Source organism: Aegilops tauschii, chromosome 4, assembly GCF_002575655.3.
Source record: "Aegilops tauschii subsp. strangulata cultivar AL8/78 chromosome 4, Aet v6.0, whole genome shotgun sequence".
Taxonomy (NCBI): Eukaryota; Viridiplantae; Streptophyta; class Magnoliopsida; order Poales; family Poaceae; genus Aegilops; species Aegilops tauschii.
In genome coordinates, this window is record NC_053038.3 from 514,424,204 (window position 1) to 514,441,549 (window position 17,346).

General features: G+C 47.8%; 2 protein-coding genes across 2 annotated transcripts in view; both read left to right on the plus strand.

Moving 5' to 3' along the window:
* LOC109772775 (pentatricopeptide repeat-containing protein At3g53170) overlaps positions 1-17,346 on the plus strand; it is a 105,013-nt gene that overhangs the window by 69,383 nt on the left and 18,284 nt on the right. The window lies entirely within an intron of this gene.
* On the plus strand, positions 9,473-12,214 carry LOC109785934 (probable L-gulonolactone oxidase 4). The gene is made up of 2 exons (XM_020344523.3): positions 9,473-10,155; positions 10,928-12,214. Exons 1-2 carry the CDS (start codon positions 9,484-9,486, stop codon positions 12,113-12,115), a joined length of 1,860 nt encoding a protein of 619 aa, XP_020200112.1. The 5' UTR covers positions 9,473-9,483; the 3' UTR covers positions 12,116-12,214.

Consider the following 17,346-nt stretch of genomic DNA (forward strand, 5'->3'; position numbering starts at 1 on the left):
GGATCAGTCCAAGAAGGGGTTCTTGCCTGTATTGCAAGGTGTGAGATTGAGCACGGCCCAATGCCCGACCACGGCAGAAGATAGAGAAAAGATGAGTGTCGTCCCCTATGCCTCGGCCATAGGGTCTATTATGTATGCCATGCTGTGTACCAGACCTGATGTAAACCTTGCCGTGAGTTTGGTAGGAAGGTACCAAAGTAATCCCAGCATGGAACACTGGACAGCGGTCAAGAACATCCTGAAGTACCTGAAAAGGACTAAGGATATGTTTCTCGTTATGGAGGTGACGAAGAGCTCGTCGTAAACGGTTACGTCGATGCTAGCTTCGACACAGATCTGGATGACTCTAAGTCACAAACCGGATACGTGTATATTTTGAATGGTGGGGCAGTCAGCTGGTGCAGTTGCAAGCAAAGCGTCGTGGCGGGATCTACATGTGAAGCGGAGTACATGGCAGCCTCGGAGGCAGCACATGAAGCAATCTGGATGAAGGAGTTCATTGCCGACCTAGGAGTTATTCCCAATGCATCGGGGCCGATGACTCTCTTATGTGACAACACTGGAGCTATTGCCCTTGCCAAGGAGCCCAGGTTTCAGAAGAACACCAGGCACATCAAGCGTCGCTTCAACTCCATTCGTGAAAATGTTCAAAATGGAGACATAGATATTTGTAAAGTACATACGGATTTGAATGTCGCAGATCCGTTGACTAAACCTCTTCCACAGGCAAAACATGATCAACACAAGAACTCTATGGGTGTACGATTCATCACAATGTAACTAGATTATTGACTCTAGTACAAGTGGGAGACTGTTGGAAATATGCCCTAGAGGCAATAATAAAAATGGTTATTATTATATTTCCTTGTTCATGATAATTGTCTATTGTTCATGCTATAATTGTGTTATACGGAAATCGTAATACATGTGTGAATACATAGACCATAACATGTCCCTAGTGAGCCTCTAGTTGAGTAGCTCGTTGATCAATAGATGGTTACGGTTTCCTGACCATGGACATTGGCTGTCATTGATAACGGGATCACATCATTAGGAGAATGATGTGATGGACAAGACCCAATCCTAAGCATAGCACTAGATCGTGTAGTTCGTTTGCTGAGGCTTTTCTAATGTCAAGTATCATTTCCTTAGACCATGAGATCGTGCAACTCCCGGATACCGTAGGAATGCTTTGGGTGTGCCAAACGTCACAACGGAACTGGGTGGCTATAAAGGTGCACTACAGGTATCTCCGAAAGTGTATGTTGCGTTGGCTCGGATCGAGACTGGGATTTGTCACTCCGTATGACGGAGAGGTATCTCTGGGCCCACTCGGTATTGCATCATCATAATGAGCTCAATGTGACTAAGTAGTTAGTCACGGGATCATGCATTACGGAACGAGTAAAGTGACTTGCCGGTAACGAGATTGAACGAGGTATTGGGATACCGACGATCGAATCTCGGGCAAGTAACGTACCGATTGACAAAGGGAATTGTATACGGGATTACTTGAATCCTCGACATCGTGGTTCATCCGATGAGATCATCGAGGAGCATGTGGGAGCCAACATGGGTATCCAGATCCCGCTGTTAGTTATTGACCGGAGAGTCGTCTCGGTCATGTCTGCGTGTCTCCCGAACCCGTAGGGTCTACACACTTAAGGTTCGGTGACGCTGGGGTTGTAGAGATATTAGTATGCGGTAACCCGAAAGTTGTTCGGAGTCCCGGATGAGATCCCGGACATCACGAGGAGTTCCGGAATGGTCCGGAGGTAAAGATTTGTATATAGGAAGTCCAGTTTCGGCCACCGGGAAAGTTTCGGGGGTCACCGGTATTGTACCGGGACCACCGGAAGGGTCCCGGGGGTCCACCGGGTGGGGCCACCTATCCCGGAGGGCCCCATGGGCTGAAGTGGGAAGGGAACCAGCCCCTGGTGGGCTGGTGCGCCCCCCATGGGCCTCCCCCTACGCCTAGGGTTGGAAACCCTGGGGGTGGGGGCGCCCCACCTGACTTGGGGGGCAAGTCCCCCCTTGCCCCCCCCCATGAGATTAGATCTCTAGGGGCCGGCGCCCCCCCCCCCCCCAGGGCCCCTATATAAAGGGGGGAGGGAGGGCTGCGCACCCAAGCCCCTGGCGCCTCCCTCTTCCCCGTAACACCTCTCCCTCTCGCTGAGCTTGGCGAAGCCCTGCCGAGATCCCCGCTGCTTCCACCACCACGCCGTCGTGCTGCTGGATCTCCATCAACCTCTCCTTTCCCCTTGCTGGATCAAGAAGGATGAGACGTCTCTCCCAACCGTACGTGTGTTGAACACGGAGGTGCCGTCCGTTCGGCGCTAGGATCATCGGTGATTTGGATCACGACGAGTACGACTCCATCAACCCCGTTCTCTTGAACGCTTCCGCTCGCGATCTACAAGGGTATGTAGATGCACTCCTCTCTCTCGTTGCTAGATGACTCCATAGATTGATCTTGGTGATGCGTAGAAAATTTTAAATTTCTGCTACGATCCCCAACATACCGCCTATGACGATGGAGGATTGACGGCTCGGCACTATGACTCAGGCTATGAGCGTGGAGATGATGACTTGATGCTACCTGATTTGCCAGAGCCGGAACGTCCTAAGGCGGAATGCAAAAAGTCTCTCTTCATGCGATCCTCGCAGGAGATGCCTCCAGATGCCGCCTCTACCCAGCAACAACCCTAGGGCCATCCACTGATTAGCCCGACGACACTGGGGGTGGTGGTTAGGGAAGGTATGGTGGGCTCACTACCGCCACCCGCCAAGAAGCAAAAGAGGAGACCGGACAAGAAAGGCCCTAAAGGCGCCAGAGCTGCCTCAAGCAGCTCGCCGCCTCTAAAGTCTCGGGAGGTAGACAGAATACATGTCGAAGGTGCGGAGCGTTTGCATGTCGCCGGCCACCCGAACCTACCTCCAAAAGCGCTAGAGCACATACTGCACAATGATATAAGGAGACTTCAAGAAGATGTGCCGGTTAGAGAGAAAAACCTTCTCATCTAGGAAAACCCAGGATACCCGCTTTACGCGGCTCAGGTGCCGGGCGGGAAGTTGTACGTCGAGGGATGACCCGCGGATAAGTTCGTCCTGCGATTTGACTACATCTATGACATGTTCCACATGACCAAGTTGGATTTCCAGTTCATCCGCATGTATGCGATGTATGTCAACTACTTCATCAAGTGCGAGAACATAAAATATATCTGCGTCACGGACCCGTACTATATGCACGAGAGCTTCTTGGCAGTTTGCAAAGAGCACCGTGACTATGCGAGCAAGTACATGGGCGAGTTCATGTACGCTAATAAGGACAAGGAAGCGATTCTCCCGCCTTATCATCCCACGTAAGTCATCCGCGGATATCCTTTCATAAGGTTTAATCATTCCTTTGCAAGCATGGAGGCTAATTTGAGGTGTACTTATTTTGCGCAGCGGGGGGGGGGGGGGGGGGGGCGTCCTCATCGTTCTGTACCCAGAATTCTCCCATGCTATTTACTTGGACTCATCGAAGAACATCGAGAAAAAGGATTACACGCACATAAAGAGTGTTCTCGATAGTGCCATGTTAACCTTCAGCCTGTCTGGTGGATATATCAAGGTGAAAAAAGTACAGGAAGAACGGGCTGTGTTTTGGCCATAAGACTGACTTCTGCTGCATCAAGCAACTGTACACCAGTAAGGCTGATGGATTCTACCTCATGCATCACCTGATTGGGTATAGAAGGGATAATCAACGCCTTCACATGTCAGCTACTACCAACGATACCGAGATTGTCAACTGGGCCACAAGCATAGGAAAGGCACTGGATCATCGAATCCGAGCTGAGTTTTATCACATACAGTGTGAACTTGCCCAAGTGATCATGAAGGAGGTCCTCGAACCAACAGGGATGTTCTACCATGCGCCAATCACGCGGGATGATATCCGAGCACTGCTACTCGCTCAGCGTATGGACCTGAAGCCTTTCAACAAGCTCAGGTGCTTCCACCCTGACTGTGAAGATTGGACCGCCGACATGGAGGACTGATTATCAATGACAATGTGTCACTACTGTCTTTCTATGGCAAAACTTTGAATTTATGCACGGCGAAACTTTGTGATGTAATTAAATCGTCCTCCTGAACTAGCGTAGATCGCTCTAGTTAATTAGTTTGGGTATGAGAAACTTCGTTATTTATGTTTACTATAGGTTGCTTGTATTTTGCTAATTATGCCTCTTTGTTTTCTTAAGTACATTATGTTGCATATTATCGTTGAATTCATCAACTGGTGATGCAGGTACATAGAGTATAGATGGCGAAGGACTGCTACGCCGTATTCGTTGGGAGGGTTCCAGGAGTGTACGACCACAGGCCAGACGCTCAGGCCCAGGTGGACAGGTGCCCGGGCGCTAGCCACAGAGGGTTCCACAGCAGAGCCGAAGCGGAAAATAGTTACTTGAGGTGGACGCTCCGGCAAGAGAGGGGGCGAAACCGGTGCGTCAAGAAGTACTACATAGTCGCGGTCTTGCTCATACTGATCGCTCTTCTCTTCTACATCATGGTTTAGATAGAGATGATGAAACTTGTGTGTGTGTCATGACCATGCAGTTGCATTTGTTCGAGACATGACATAACTTGTGTATCGCTATTTTCGAGATGTGATGATATTTGTGTTGAATGATGATGATGATGATGATGATGATGATGATGGTATGACGAGACTATTGTATGTGTATGATATGATGAGAATAGTGTATGTTTATTATGATCTGATGAAACTACTATAGGGAGCATGCACAAATACATCACAAATACGTAGAGGGGAAATAAATCTGTGAAAGCAGGAATATTAGCAGTAGCACTGGTAGGCATCTAGTTGCAGCGCTGGATTAGCAGCGGCGCTTGCTTGGGTGCAGTGCTACACATAGTTAACAGTAGCGTTGGTCCGGGCAGCGCTACTGCTACAACTTAGTTGTAGCGTGTTAGCAGTAGCACTGCCTCCGACGCTACTGCTAGAGGTATTTCAAGCGCTACTAGTAGGCTTTCTCCTTGTCGCGGCAGTGCGAGGAGGGGCGCGGCGGCGACGAGGAGCGTGGGGACGAGGGGCGACGAGGGGCGCGCATGGCAGCGAGGGGCGACACGGCGACGAGGAGCGACAGCACCGAGGGGCACGTGCGGCGGCGTCTCGGGCGATATTTGAGGGGGAAAGAGACGGAGCAAGGAGAAATGACAAGTTTTGGGAAGTGGGGGACGGTTTTTGTGTGAAAGTTGAACCGCCAGCGTAGTGGAATTATAAGTGGCGGACGTGGTACAAAGCCCACCACACGTATGGTAACAAGCAGTGGCGGTCCGTACCAGGAGACCGCCACTGCTAAAATGACCTCCTGGAACCCTCCCCCCCCCCAAACGAAATTTACCGCGATTTAGCTGTGGCGGGGCAAGAGACTTGCCCGCCACGACTGATAGAAGGAGCAGTGGTGGGCGCCATATGTCGCCTGCTGTTGTCGTGTTTCATCACGAGATAAGATTTGGAATGGTTCACCTGTGGCGGGCTATAATACGCGCTCGCCACTGCTACTCATGTAGTTGTGGCGGGCTGGTTTTGCTACCCGCCACCGTTTGCTTTCAAAAATAGTTGTGGCGGGTGCCCCGCCGACCGCCGTGCCCGCCACTTATTGGGGTTCACCTATAAGACCTTTTCCATTAGTGTAATCTGGCCTCAGGGATTCTTCCTCATCGTCATCACCAACGTCTTCACCATCATGATCTGCCAACTCATGTGTGAGTAATTTTTCTATAGGGACATTGGGTTGATGGAACTGGACGAGTTCTCTTATGTAATAGTTGACGTATTTGTTAGGGGTTGATGCCTAATACCCTTTACATTCTGAGATTGATGTTGCTATGACTTTGCTATGCTTAATGATTGGCATGAGGGCTTGAGTGTCGTGATTTCAGATCTGAACCGTTTATGTTTTCGTTAATATATGTGTGCTTTGGATCATATGTACAAGTTGTGTGATCATGCTATAGTTTTGAACCGAAGAGCTTGAACTAACAACAATCAGGGTATTAAATGAAATGGGTATGATTTGAGGATTACATGTGTTCGTTTATTGTAAATGCTTTGATCAAGTGCTTTCTGAAAGGAATGCCTTAACTACCCTTAATTTCCAAGGTAGGATCCCTAGAAACGGGGGGGGGGGGGGGGGGGGGGGTAGGACAAAAGATGTTGTGCAAGTTTTTACTGCAAGTATGCACAAGTACATACGGAATACATGCATGACTACATATGATTGATGAATTGGAGCTAGTTTATTATCGCTCTATGTTACCGCTATTACATAGTTTATTATATCCACACGACGTCCATTATCCAAGCATGTGGTTGCACTTTTGATCATTATTTCTTTCTAAGTCACTTTTGTTCTTGGCAATTGCTACGAACTACTGCTTTTGTTACTGTTCTGCAATCACCACTAAGACCAATACAACCCATTTCTACCAATAAATTCTTATGAGCAAGTATTTGTTTACAGGCGGGGTTGAATTTACAATTCAACTGCTAAGGCTTGTAAATTTTCTTTGGAACCCCTTGTGTCAAACCAATGAATTTTGGTTGTGATACTTCCCTCAAAGAAGGTTGTGATATCCGACACTTGTGGATTATCATTACCAACTCCTCTTGCCACCGACAAGGCCGCCATACGAAGTAGATGAGGGGAACATATGTGGCTACGGTTGGGGGGGGGGGGGGGTAAATAATTCATATGGACCCCCCTCGGGAGCATTGTTCGGTAATGGGCCATCTCATATAGGCAAAGTTTTCCAGCCAGTAGTGTCAAGGTTATAGAAGGTTTTGCACCCGTTTTCTATTTTTTTTTCTGTGTTTTTTCTTTCCATCTTTTCTGTCCTGTTTTGTTCTTTTTTTTAATTCTTGTTTCCATTTTTCATTCATGAACATTTTCATAATTTGTGACATAGTTTTAAAAATTTATGAACATTTATGAGATTGGTGAAGATTTTTAAAATTTCCAAACATTTTCTAAGTTTTGTGAACATTTCTTAATTCATGAGTACTCCCTTGTTCACTATTATAGTACATATTAGAACTCCTATTCTGTTCTAATTTTTTTCTGAATCGGATGTATCTAGACATATTTTTGTGTGTTTGTTCACTTGTTTCTGTCCACGTGTAGTCCATATTAAAATATCCAAAATATCTTTAATTAGTGAACGGAGGGAGTACTTTTAAAAATCCATGAATATTATTAAATGTAACAAATTTTGGAATCGGTCACTCAATTTTTCACTGAGCCAACATGCGCTGCTTTTATAGAGTAGCGAGTGATCTAAAAGATCTTATAAAAGTTTACTGAGGGAGTACTCGCAAGCAGAGGCTGCACAATGAGGCGAGCAAGCGGAAGAAGCTATTGGACCCGTGTGGGGTCTGCATTATAGCTGACTAAAATCATGTAGGAATTCGCTAAAAAACTTTCAAACCGGATGAGGCCTTAGTTGAAAGTTGTGCATCTTCAGTTGAAAGTTTTCAGTAAAAATCAGTTGGAAGCTTTCCATGTTTCCGTGACAACACAAAAAAAATGTATATCGACACTTGGTGATGACAGCCCAACCACCCAAGCAAGATGAGTTGTAGCCATCTGCAAGTTGACTTGGGGGCGAATTATTTTTCTAAGTCATTGCATAGCCATGATTCGTTATAGAATACTCCACTAATAATGTCGTTACGCCGCTGTTATTATACGTGCCCATGAACGGCTTTCTAATCTCGTAGTCTTCTTGACGCGTAACCTGTATAGGTGACCCTGGCACCCGGCGAAGACTACAGGCCAGCTCGTCGAAGAAGCCATCTAGGCGAGGAGTGACCCTTCAGCCCTTTTCTTTTGGATATTTAGTGGTTGATTGATTGATCCGCTTTTTTAAACATATTTTTGTGTCTAGTTTTTCTACAGTAGATTATAAATTAGAGGATACATGTACATTTCAACAACCGCGAGATGAGCCTAGCTTAATGAATAGGAAATAAGTAGTCGTGTTTTCCTTCAGAATAATCCGATTTAATGTTTGACAGGAAGCTATCTATCACTTCTAGTCCCTCCGTTTCTAAATATTTGTTTTGTAGAGATTTCAACAAATGACTACGTACGAAGCAAAATGAGTGAATCTACACTGTAAAATATGTCTACATACATTTGTGTTGTACTTCATTTAAAATGTCTAAAAAGACAAATATTTGGGAACGGAGGGAGTAGTTATTTATCTTGAGTTGATTTAACACTTGGGTGTTGCTTCATATTTCGTGATTATGTCTGATCCTGGATCCGTTGAAATTAACCTGACTGAACGAATGTATACTCCGTGTGTTCCACCTGGGTTCGCATACTTCACACTTTTCATAGAATGCTTTCGGTGTTAGCTTCTATTGGTCCTATTTAGGTTATCAAATTCGCAAGTGATTGTCTAATATGCACTGAGTCTAGCTTAAGGATCTGCTGCTGCGTCCATGCAGAAGAATCGATTTATTCTTTTCCCTCCCATGACCGTCTTCATTCCCTCCAAGCTCGCCTCCGGCGAACCTGTTGGTTCCTTCCAAACTCCTCCGACAAATCTGTGGACTCGCCTCCGGGCTCCGGCAGCTAGCGGTAGGGAGGGGAGTTCGGCTGCCTTGGTCCGGTTAGTAGTTTAGGTTTGGAATCTCTTAGTACCCGCAGTTGTGGTGATGTCACAGATGATGACACTTCATTTTTGAGTTGGTCTTCCGGGTTCGGACCCACCTTGAGTTCGTCGGTTACGAAGTAGTTGACGGAGCTTACATGCGCGGTGCGCGCATCTAGTACTCCTTTCGGTCCTTTTTAGTCTGCATATAAGTTTTATACAAAGTCAAAATGTATCTACTTTGACCAAAACTCATAGGAAAAAGTATCCAACATTTACAATACCAAATTAATATTGTTAGATTCATTATGAAATGTAGTTTCATATTATGTATATATTGGCATTGTAGATGTTGATATTTTTTTAATATAAATTTGGTCATCAACATTGGGTAAGAACGCTTTTTATGAAATGTAGTTTGACTCGGCACAAATCTAATACGGCAGAGTAAAAAGGATGGGAGTACAAGTCGATATATAAAGCCATCAACATTGGGTAAGAAAACTTTTTTCACGGGGAATATTGGGTAAAAAAATTGGTGTCTGTTTGCTCGGTAAGCACGCACCCACCGTAGACAGGTAATCTTCATCAGCTAAACATGTGGGTTTGTGACCAATCCATTGACTTTAGATGCTTCTCCACTAGGCTCATACCAGGCGCGAAAGTGCCTAGCTAGTTTAACAAGTGAGGAATAATCTGCTGCGCACCGTGCCGTGAGCTTCCATCACCTAGCTATATAGCTAGCTAGCATTCAAGGTCGAAGACATTATTAGTAGTTGTGACGAGACTAGCAAGGGCTGAGCAATGGACGACGGTGGCCGGGTGCTGACAGTTCCCCTCCTGGTGCTCCTGCTGGTCAGCCTCGCTGGCTCGAGCCCTCCGCCGGCGCCGGTGGTCTGTGCCCACGGCACGTCCGATTGCACTGTCTCCAACGCGTACGGCTCCTTCCCGGACCGCACCGTCTGCCACGCCGCCAACGCCACCTTCCCGCGCACCGAGAAGGAGCTAGTTGCGGCCGTGGCAGCAGTGGCGGCGGCCAAGCGCAAGGTGAAGGTGGCCACCAAGCACTCCCACAGCTTCCCCAAACTGGCCTGCCCCGGCGGCCGCGATGGCACGATCATAAGCACGGAGCGCCTCAACCGGGTGGTAAGCGTGGACGCCGTCAAGGGGCTTATGACGGTGGAAAGCGGCATGGTGCTCCGCGACCTGATCCAGGCGGCTGCCGAGGCAGGGCTCGCGCTGCCGCACTCGCCGTACTGGTCAGGGCTCACCATCGGAGGCCTGCTGGCCACGGGCGCGCACGGCAGTTCGCTCAAGGGTAAGGGTGGCGCCGTTCACGAGTACGTGGTTGGGATGAGGATCGTCACGCCGGCGCCGGCGAGCCAAGGGTTCGCGGTGGTACGGGAGCTCTGCGCCGACCATCCTGACCTCAACGCGGCCAAGGTCTCCCTCGGCGTCCTTGGCGTCGTTTCCCAGGTACGCCTTTGCCCTTTGCGGTTGCTTAGGATTCAGGCATGCATCAATTTCTCGACGGATTTTTGTGCGCGGGCGAGCCAAGGATTTTCCTTTTGCGAGGGACATCAGGGACTAGGTTAACCGTTGACACACCTTCAAATTGTCGAACGCAACCGCGCCAATTACACGCGTTATATGCTTTTCCTTTTTCCTATTCGTTTTTCCTTTTTCAAAAACTGACGACCATATATTAAGTATCACAAGCTCTTAAAATACATATTTATAGAAATTGAAAATTACACCAGAATTCATGAGGAACTGAAGTCTTCTTTCTCCTGCATACACTCGCAGCACGTCGTGAGCAAAACTCGTTGCCGTTTCTGGGTCTCTGCCTCAATGGAGAAACTTGTTAAAACCTTTGTTCGTCGTCGTCAGAACTGGAGCTGGAGGACCAAGGCACATAGTTGTGCCATCTGCTCTATAGAGGGGGAGGGGGCGTGATCTTAACGTGGAGGAGGTAGATCGACGACGCCGGTTTAGCTCCTAGGGTTCCACGGGAGGGAGGGAGAAGGGAGGAAAACTTTTCATGTAAGCCTTCTCTCAAAGTCTCACTCATTTCAGTTTGAGTGATTAGGATTTAGGCGTTGATGTGCGTGCCTTATGGCTCAAGGGTTAATTCTTGAAGTAGTACTAAAGACATTTAAAAGTTCAATTAATTAGTTTTAAGGTATATATAATAAATTAATTAATCAATCCTTTCTCATAGAATTTTCATAGCAATGTGTATGTGCAGGTTACACTGGCCTTACAACCGATGTTCAAGCGGTCGGTGACGTTCGTGACGCGTGACGACTTGGACATTGCAGAGCAGGCATCCAAGTGGAGCGACCTGCATGAGTTCGGTGATATGGCATGGTTGCCACAGCAGGGCAAGGTTATTTACCGCGAGGACGACCGCATGTCCATCGAGTTGATGGGCGACGGCCTCAATGACTACCTAGCCTTCCGCTCCACCCCAACGGCAGTGCTCATCAACGCCAGAGTCGCCATGGAGCCTCTTGAGAAGAACATCAATGCCATTGCTCGGTGCAAGGCCGCTGAGGCGACAATATCATTGTTTGAGATGGCAGCATACGGCTACTCCAACAATGGCAGCTTGTTCACTGGGTACCCTGTGGTGGGGTTTCAACACCAGATCCAAGCTTCTAGCGGATGCATCGGCAGCTCAAAAGATGCGCTCCTCACCTCATGCGCATGGGACCCGCGCATCGAGGGAACCTTCTTCTACAGCAATGGCTACAGCATTGCGCTCTCTAGGGTGTCGGCATTCATCGCCGACATGCAGCAACTCCGTGACCGCAGCCCGCTGGCCTTCTGCGGAATCGATGCTAGTGTGGGTATGCTCCTCCGCTACGTCAAAGCATCCTCCGCCTACCTCGGCAAGCCAGAGGACTCGATCGACTTTGATATAGCCTACTATCGGAGTTACACCAAGGGTGAGCCCAACCCACACTCTGATGTATTCGACGAGCTCGAGCAGATGGCACTGCACAAGTATGACGCCATCCCACACTGGGGCAAGAACCGCAACTTTGCCTTTGAGGGCGCCATTGCCATGTACCCCAAGGCAGGTGAGTTCCTGGAGGTGAAGGGCAGGTACGACCCCGACGGGATCTTCTCCAGCAAGTGGAGTGACCAGGTGCTCGGCATCAATGGGAGCCCGGTCATTGTCGAGAGGCGTTGCGCCATCGAGGGGCTTTGCATCTGCTCAGAAGACTCGCACTGTGCACCGGAGGAGGGCTACTACTGCCGCCCGGGGAAGGTGTACACGGAGGCGAGGGTCTGCTCGTTCGAACCCATCTCGCACTGTGCACTGGAGGAGGGCTACTACTGCCACCCGGGGAGGTGTACACGGAGGCGAGGGTATGCTCCTTCGAACCGGCCATCTGATGAATTGTTTTTCTTTAGATGGCAGCTTTGAAATTATTTCTACAACGTGCCCTTGGATAATATCGTGAACATGAATAATGCTTTTGCCTTCCAGGTCCTATCCTATGCGAAGGTTGTTACTTCACTTGTTGTAACTCAACTCCCACGTTCGTTCGTATGGGAAAGGCAAATGATTCTGGTCGGGCGTCCGGCCGAGCGCAGCGCCGGTCGCTCGCTCACGTGACACGCGGCAACGGGCCAACGCACCGCTCACGCTCCCTTATCTATTCACACGAATGGTTGCTCCTCGTCCACGCATTTTTCTCCTCGCGCAACACGTCTTCTTCTCTACCATCTTTTCTATAACTTCCACCTCCTGCCATGGAACTGCCAACCCCGTCGTGGCACTTCTCCATCTCAAAGGGCCATCGATGCACAAGGGGATGGGAGGAGTTGACTCCTTTGGAGACACCGCGAGCCCGAGTCTCCAAAGCAACTCTAGCAGACCCCTTAAATTGCCCCGACCCGCAAAATAATCGTCAGTTTACGGTTTTGGACGGAAAAAGTGACTCGAACAGGAAACTTAAAAGCGTCCGACCCGTAAAAAAATTGTGGGGCGCGGTAAAATACCCCTCCGACCCGCGAAAACACAGCCCCCCCCCCCCCCCCAACCCGTCGGTGCCATGTATCCCGCGGAAGCGGTTGGCGGGAGGGACATTTCAGCTCGCGCGCTCCCCCACATCCCCTCCCGCAGACGCCCGCCACCGTCGCCGCTAGCCGCCGCCTATGATTTCGGCCATTCCGGCCAGCGGAATTGCGCCGCCCGCCTCGGATCCGACGAGCCGAGCCACTGCGACGTTGCCGCCGCCCCGGATCGACCGCGTCGAGCTGCCGCCCGCCCCGGATTCGCCGAACCGCCACCCCGGTGAGCCATTTTTCCCTCACCTTGAGCTCGGCCGTAAAAAATTCGTTGATGCGATCTTCGAAGCGGGTTTTTTTAGATGGATTTGAGCCCGTGCGAGCAATTTTTGCTCGAGGATTCATCCTCATCCGACAACTCGGACGTGGAATCGATGCTCGAGCGCCATCGTCAGCAGATGGTCGTGGTGGTCCTAGCCGTGAAGGAGGAGGAGGATCAAAACCTCAAAAGACGGCGAGGTTCGACTGTCGGCCGTCTTTGCATCCCTCGCAACCGCCATCTCAGAAGTATGATGTTGATGCAAGACTACTTCGCTGACAATCCAACATATCCGCTGCACTTCTTCCGGAGAAGGTATTGAATGCGTCGATCACTCTTCATACAAATCGTGCAAGCTTGCGATGCCAATTGCCGGTTTTTTAATCAAAGGAGAAACGCCGCGGGCTTGTTGGGTTTTAGCACCTATCAAAAAATATCCGCGGCTATGCGTTTGATTGCATATGGTATTCTGGCTGACTATGCCGACGAGTATCTTCGCATTGACGAAGATACTACATTTGAGTCAGTGCGTAGGTTTGCCAAAGTGATGATCCGCGTCTTTGGTCATGTCTATCTTCGTGCACCCAACAAGGAAGACACAATAAAGTTGATGGCAGCAAATGAGAAGCGAGTTTGGCCCGACATGCTAGGAAGCATTGGTTGTATGCATTGGACTTGGAAAAACTGCCCGAAGGCATGGCATGGGCAATTTTGTGGCAAGTCTCGTAAGGCAACAATTGTGCTAGAGGTTGTAGCATCCGAGGATTTATGGATTTGGCATTGTTTTTTGGTATGCCGGGTACTCTCAATGATAACAATGTGTTGCAACGGTCTCATTTGTTTGCTAGACTTGCTAGTGATGATGCTCCTGTTTGCAACTTCATGGTGAATGGGCAGGAGTACACAAAGGGGTACTATCTTGCAGATGGTATTTACCCTCTTGTTGTACATTAGTGAAGAGCATCAAAAGCCCAAAACCAAATGGCATACTGAATTTGCAAAGGTGCAAGAGGCTACCCAGAAAGATATAGAAAGAGCCTTCGAGATTTTGCAAACTAGATTTGCCATTGTTCGTGGTCCTGCTTGTTTTTGGGACAAGAAAACCCTGAGCAACATCCTGATATGTTGTGTCATTCTTCACAACATGATCATCGAAGATGAGAGGGACTTGAACTTGGAGTTCTTCACGACAATGTCGGTAGCCGTGTGAAGCTAGCTAGAGACCCTGACCGCATACAATCATTTCTTCAGACATACCGGCAGGTTGAAGATGCAGACACCCACCATCGGCTCCAAGAGGATCTCATTGAGCACCATTGGCAGAGGCATGGCCAAAGGCATTGAGCACATTTGCCAAAGGCACCGGCCAATTTTACATTCATTTCATTTAATTCATGTGTGATTAGTATCATTGTTGTATTCGGTGTTGGATTAATTATGCATCTATGGGATGCCATTAGTAGGAATTGATTGCAACTAGAACACCTAATTGACATGAACAGAGAAGGGTTTAGGGATCCTTTACATGTCACGGGAGTGGACATGATCGTCTGCTCGGTGCAGGCGTGATGCAGGGGTGATGTAGTCGAAGCAGAGGTTCTCCTTGACGTTCTGTTTCCTTCAGGACGCCACCGGCACTGGCCGGGGACAGCAGTGGCGGCTGGCTTAGGTCTTCCCGTCGCTGCAGCGCTCCCCCTGATCGGGTGGGGTGAGAATATCGGGAGGAGAGTAAACCTTACGTGAATTGTGATCTCGCTGGTGGCCAGCTCTCTCCCATATCCTTTTAATATGGCGCTGGCGACAGGGGACCCAAAACCTGAGTTGGTTTTTGGGCGCCCCCGATCAGGGCGCGTTAGTTCTGATCGAGGCTCACGTACGTTGGTACGTGGACCCCTTCACTTATCGTTATCCCCTTATTTTTTCTGTTAGACTAATAGATCTAACTGGCCTGTTAAGCCGTCAGATCAAAACCAACATTCTCCCCCTTGATCGTTAGGCTTAACTTCATTTGCCCATTCTACATAGGAATGATGTACAAAAGTGAGGTGTTACAACAGCTCGAAACGCCATAGAACCTCAACACTTATAGCACACCCGCCTATTTTGAAATGGAAAACATTTTGGTAATTGGGGAGTGGTTTATTTTAATGGTCCTCTTATTCCAGAATCATAAGGCTTCCAGTAGTCCCATGCCGGCAACATGCTCACGAAAAATACTGGGTGGTAAGCCTTTTGTTAGCGGATCCGCAAGCATATGCTTCATTCTTATATGTTTAACATCAATTGTTTGATCCTGGATTCTATCTTTCACAACACGATACTTTATGTCAATGTGTCTGGCAGCACTACTTGACCTGTTGTTACTCGTATAGAAAACTGCGGGTCCATTATCACAGTACAATAAAATTGGTCTAGATATGCTGTCAACCACTTTAAGTCCGGGAATAAAATTCTTTAGCCATACAGCCTGCCCGGTGGCCTCATAACATGCTACAAATTATGCTTGCATCGTAGATCCAGCAGTTAACGTTTGTTTGGAGCTTTTCCACGATATAGCTCCTCCCGCGAGTGTGAATATATAACCTGACATGGATCTCTTACTATCCACACACCCGGCAAAATCAGAGTCTGAATAACCAACAATTTCTAGGTTATCAGTTCTTTTATATGCAAGCATGAAATCCTTAGTCCCTTGCATATAACGCAAGACTTTCTTTGCGGCCTTCCAGTGGTCCGATCCTGGATTTGATTGGTATCTGCCAAGCATCCCGGTTATAAAACATAAATCTGGGCGTGTACACACTTGAGCATACATGATACTTCCGACAGCTGCAGCATAAGGAACAGACTTCATCTGATCAGTTTCACACTGGTTCCTTGGACATTGAAATGTCCCAAACTTATCGCCCTTAACTATAGGAGCAGGTGAGGGTGAGCACTTATGCATATTGAATTTTTTCAGTACTCTTTCAAAGTATGCCTTTTGAGATAGTCCTAACGTTCCTCTGGATGCCGAGGACATACGAGGATTCACCAAGATCTTTCATATCAAAACTGGATGACAGAAAATTCTTGGTCTCATGCAGCGTATCCTTATCGCTACATGCCAACAATATGTCATCAACGTATAGGACTAAAAATGTGAACCTACTGTCTTTAAACTTAACGTATATGCAGTTGTCCACAACATTTTCGGTGAAACCAAAAGTTTTGATAATTTTATCAAACTTGAGGTACCACTCTCTTGAAGCTTGCTTCAAGCCATAAATTGATTTCTTTAGACGACATGCTAAATGTTCTTTTCCTTCCACAACAAAGCCTTCTGGCTGAGCCATGTAAACGTTTTCTTTTAAGTCTCCATTCAGAAATGCCGTTATAACATCCATTTGGTGTAGTTCTAGGTCGTAATGAGCTACTAATGCCATTGTGATTCTAAAAGAATCCTTGGTTGACACAGGAGAGAAGGTTTGCTTATAATCAATGCCTTCTCTGTGTATACCCTTTTGCCACTAGCCTTGCCTTGAACCGTTCGACATTCCCTTTGGAATCATACTTGGTTTTGTAGACCCACTTGCAGCCTACTTTCTTAGCTCCATCGGGAACTTCTACTAAGTCCCAAACGTCGTTTGAGCCCATAGACTTCAACTCGTCTTCCATGGCAACCAACCACTAGGACGAATTTTCGCTTTTAATGGCTTCCTTATAAGAGGTTGGATCCTCCACCTTTCCCAGATCATTCATATCCTCAAGCAAGTATGTGATATAATCATCTGATATGGCTTTCTTTCTCTCACGACGTGGCCTGCCCACAGGAGGAGGTGGTGGAGGAGCATCATAGTTCTGAGGGTCATCTTCATTACGCGACTGTTGATCCTCTTCACCTTCTGGATTGACATTAGTCTCGGGATCACCATCAGCCTCAGGACCTGAAACTAGATTGAGGATTAGCTTGAGACGTCACTACACTTTGTAGTGGCAAAACAATCTCTTGAATAGTCGGGGATGGAACACACACCCGTTTCTCCTCAAGATTGATCTCCCTTATTTCGGTGGCTTCGTTATCCTCAAAAAATACTGCTTGTCGAGTCTCCACATACTTGGTGGTGTGACTTGGACAATAGAAACGATATCCCTGAAGGAAATATGCCCTAGAGGCAATAATAAAGTATTATATATTTCCTTATATCATGATAAATGTTTATTATTCATGCTAGAATTGTATTAACCGGAAACATAATACATGTGTGAATACATAGACAAATAGAGTGTCACTAGTATGCCTCTACTTGACTAGCTCGTTAATCAAAGATGGTTATGTTTCCTAG

Bases quoted from the DNA above. Each gene is read 5' to 3' on its own strand.
- LOC109785934 (XM_020344523.3), top strand. From the start codon at position 9,484: ATGGACGACGGTGGCCGGGTGCTGACAGTTCCCCTCCTGGTGCTCCTG. The intron at 10,156-10,927 runs GTACGCCTTTGC...GTGTATGTGCAG, and splicing joins TCCTTGGCGTCGTTTCCCAG to GTTACACTGGCCTTACAACC.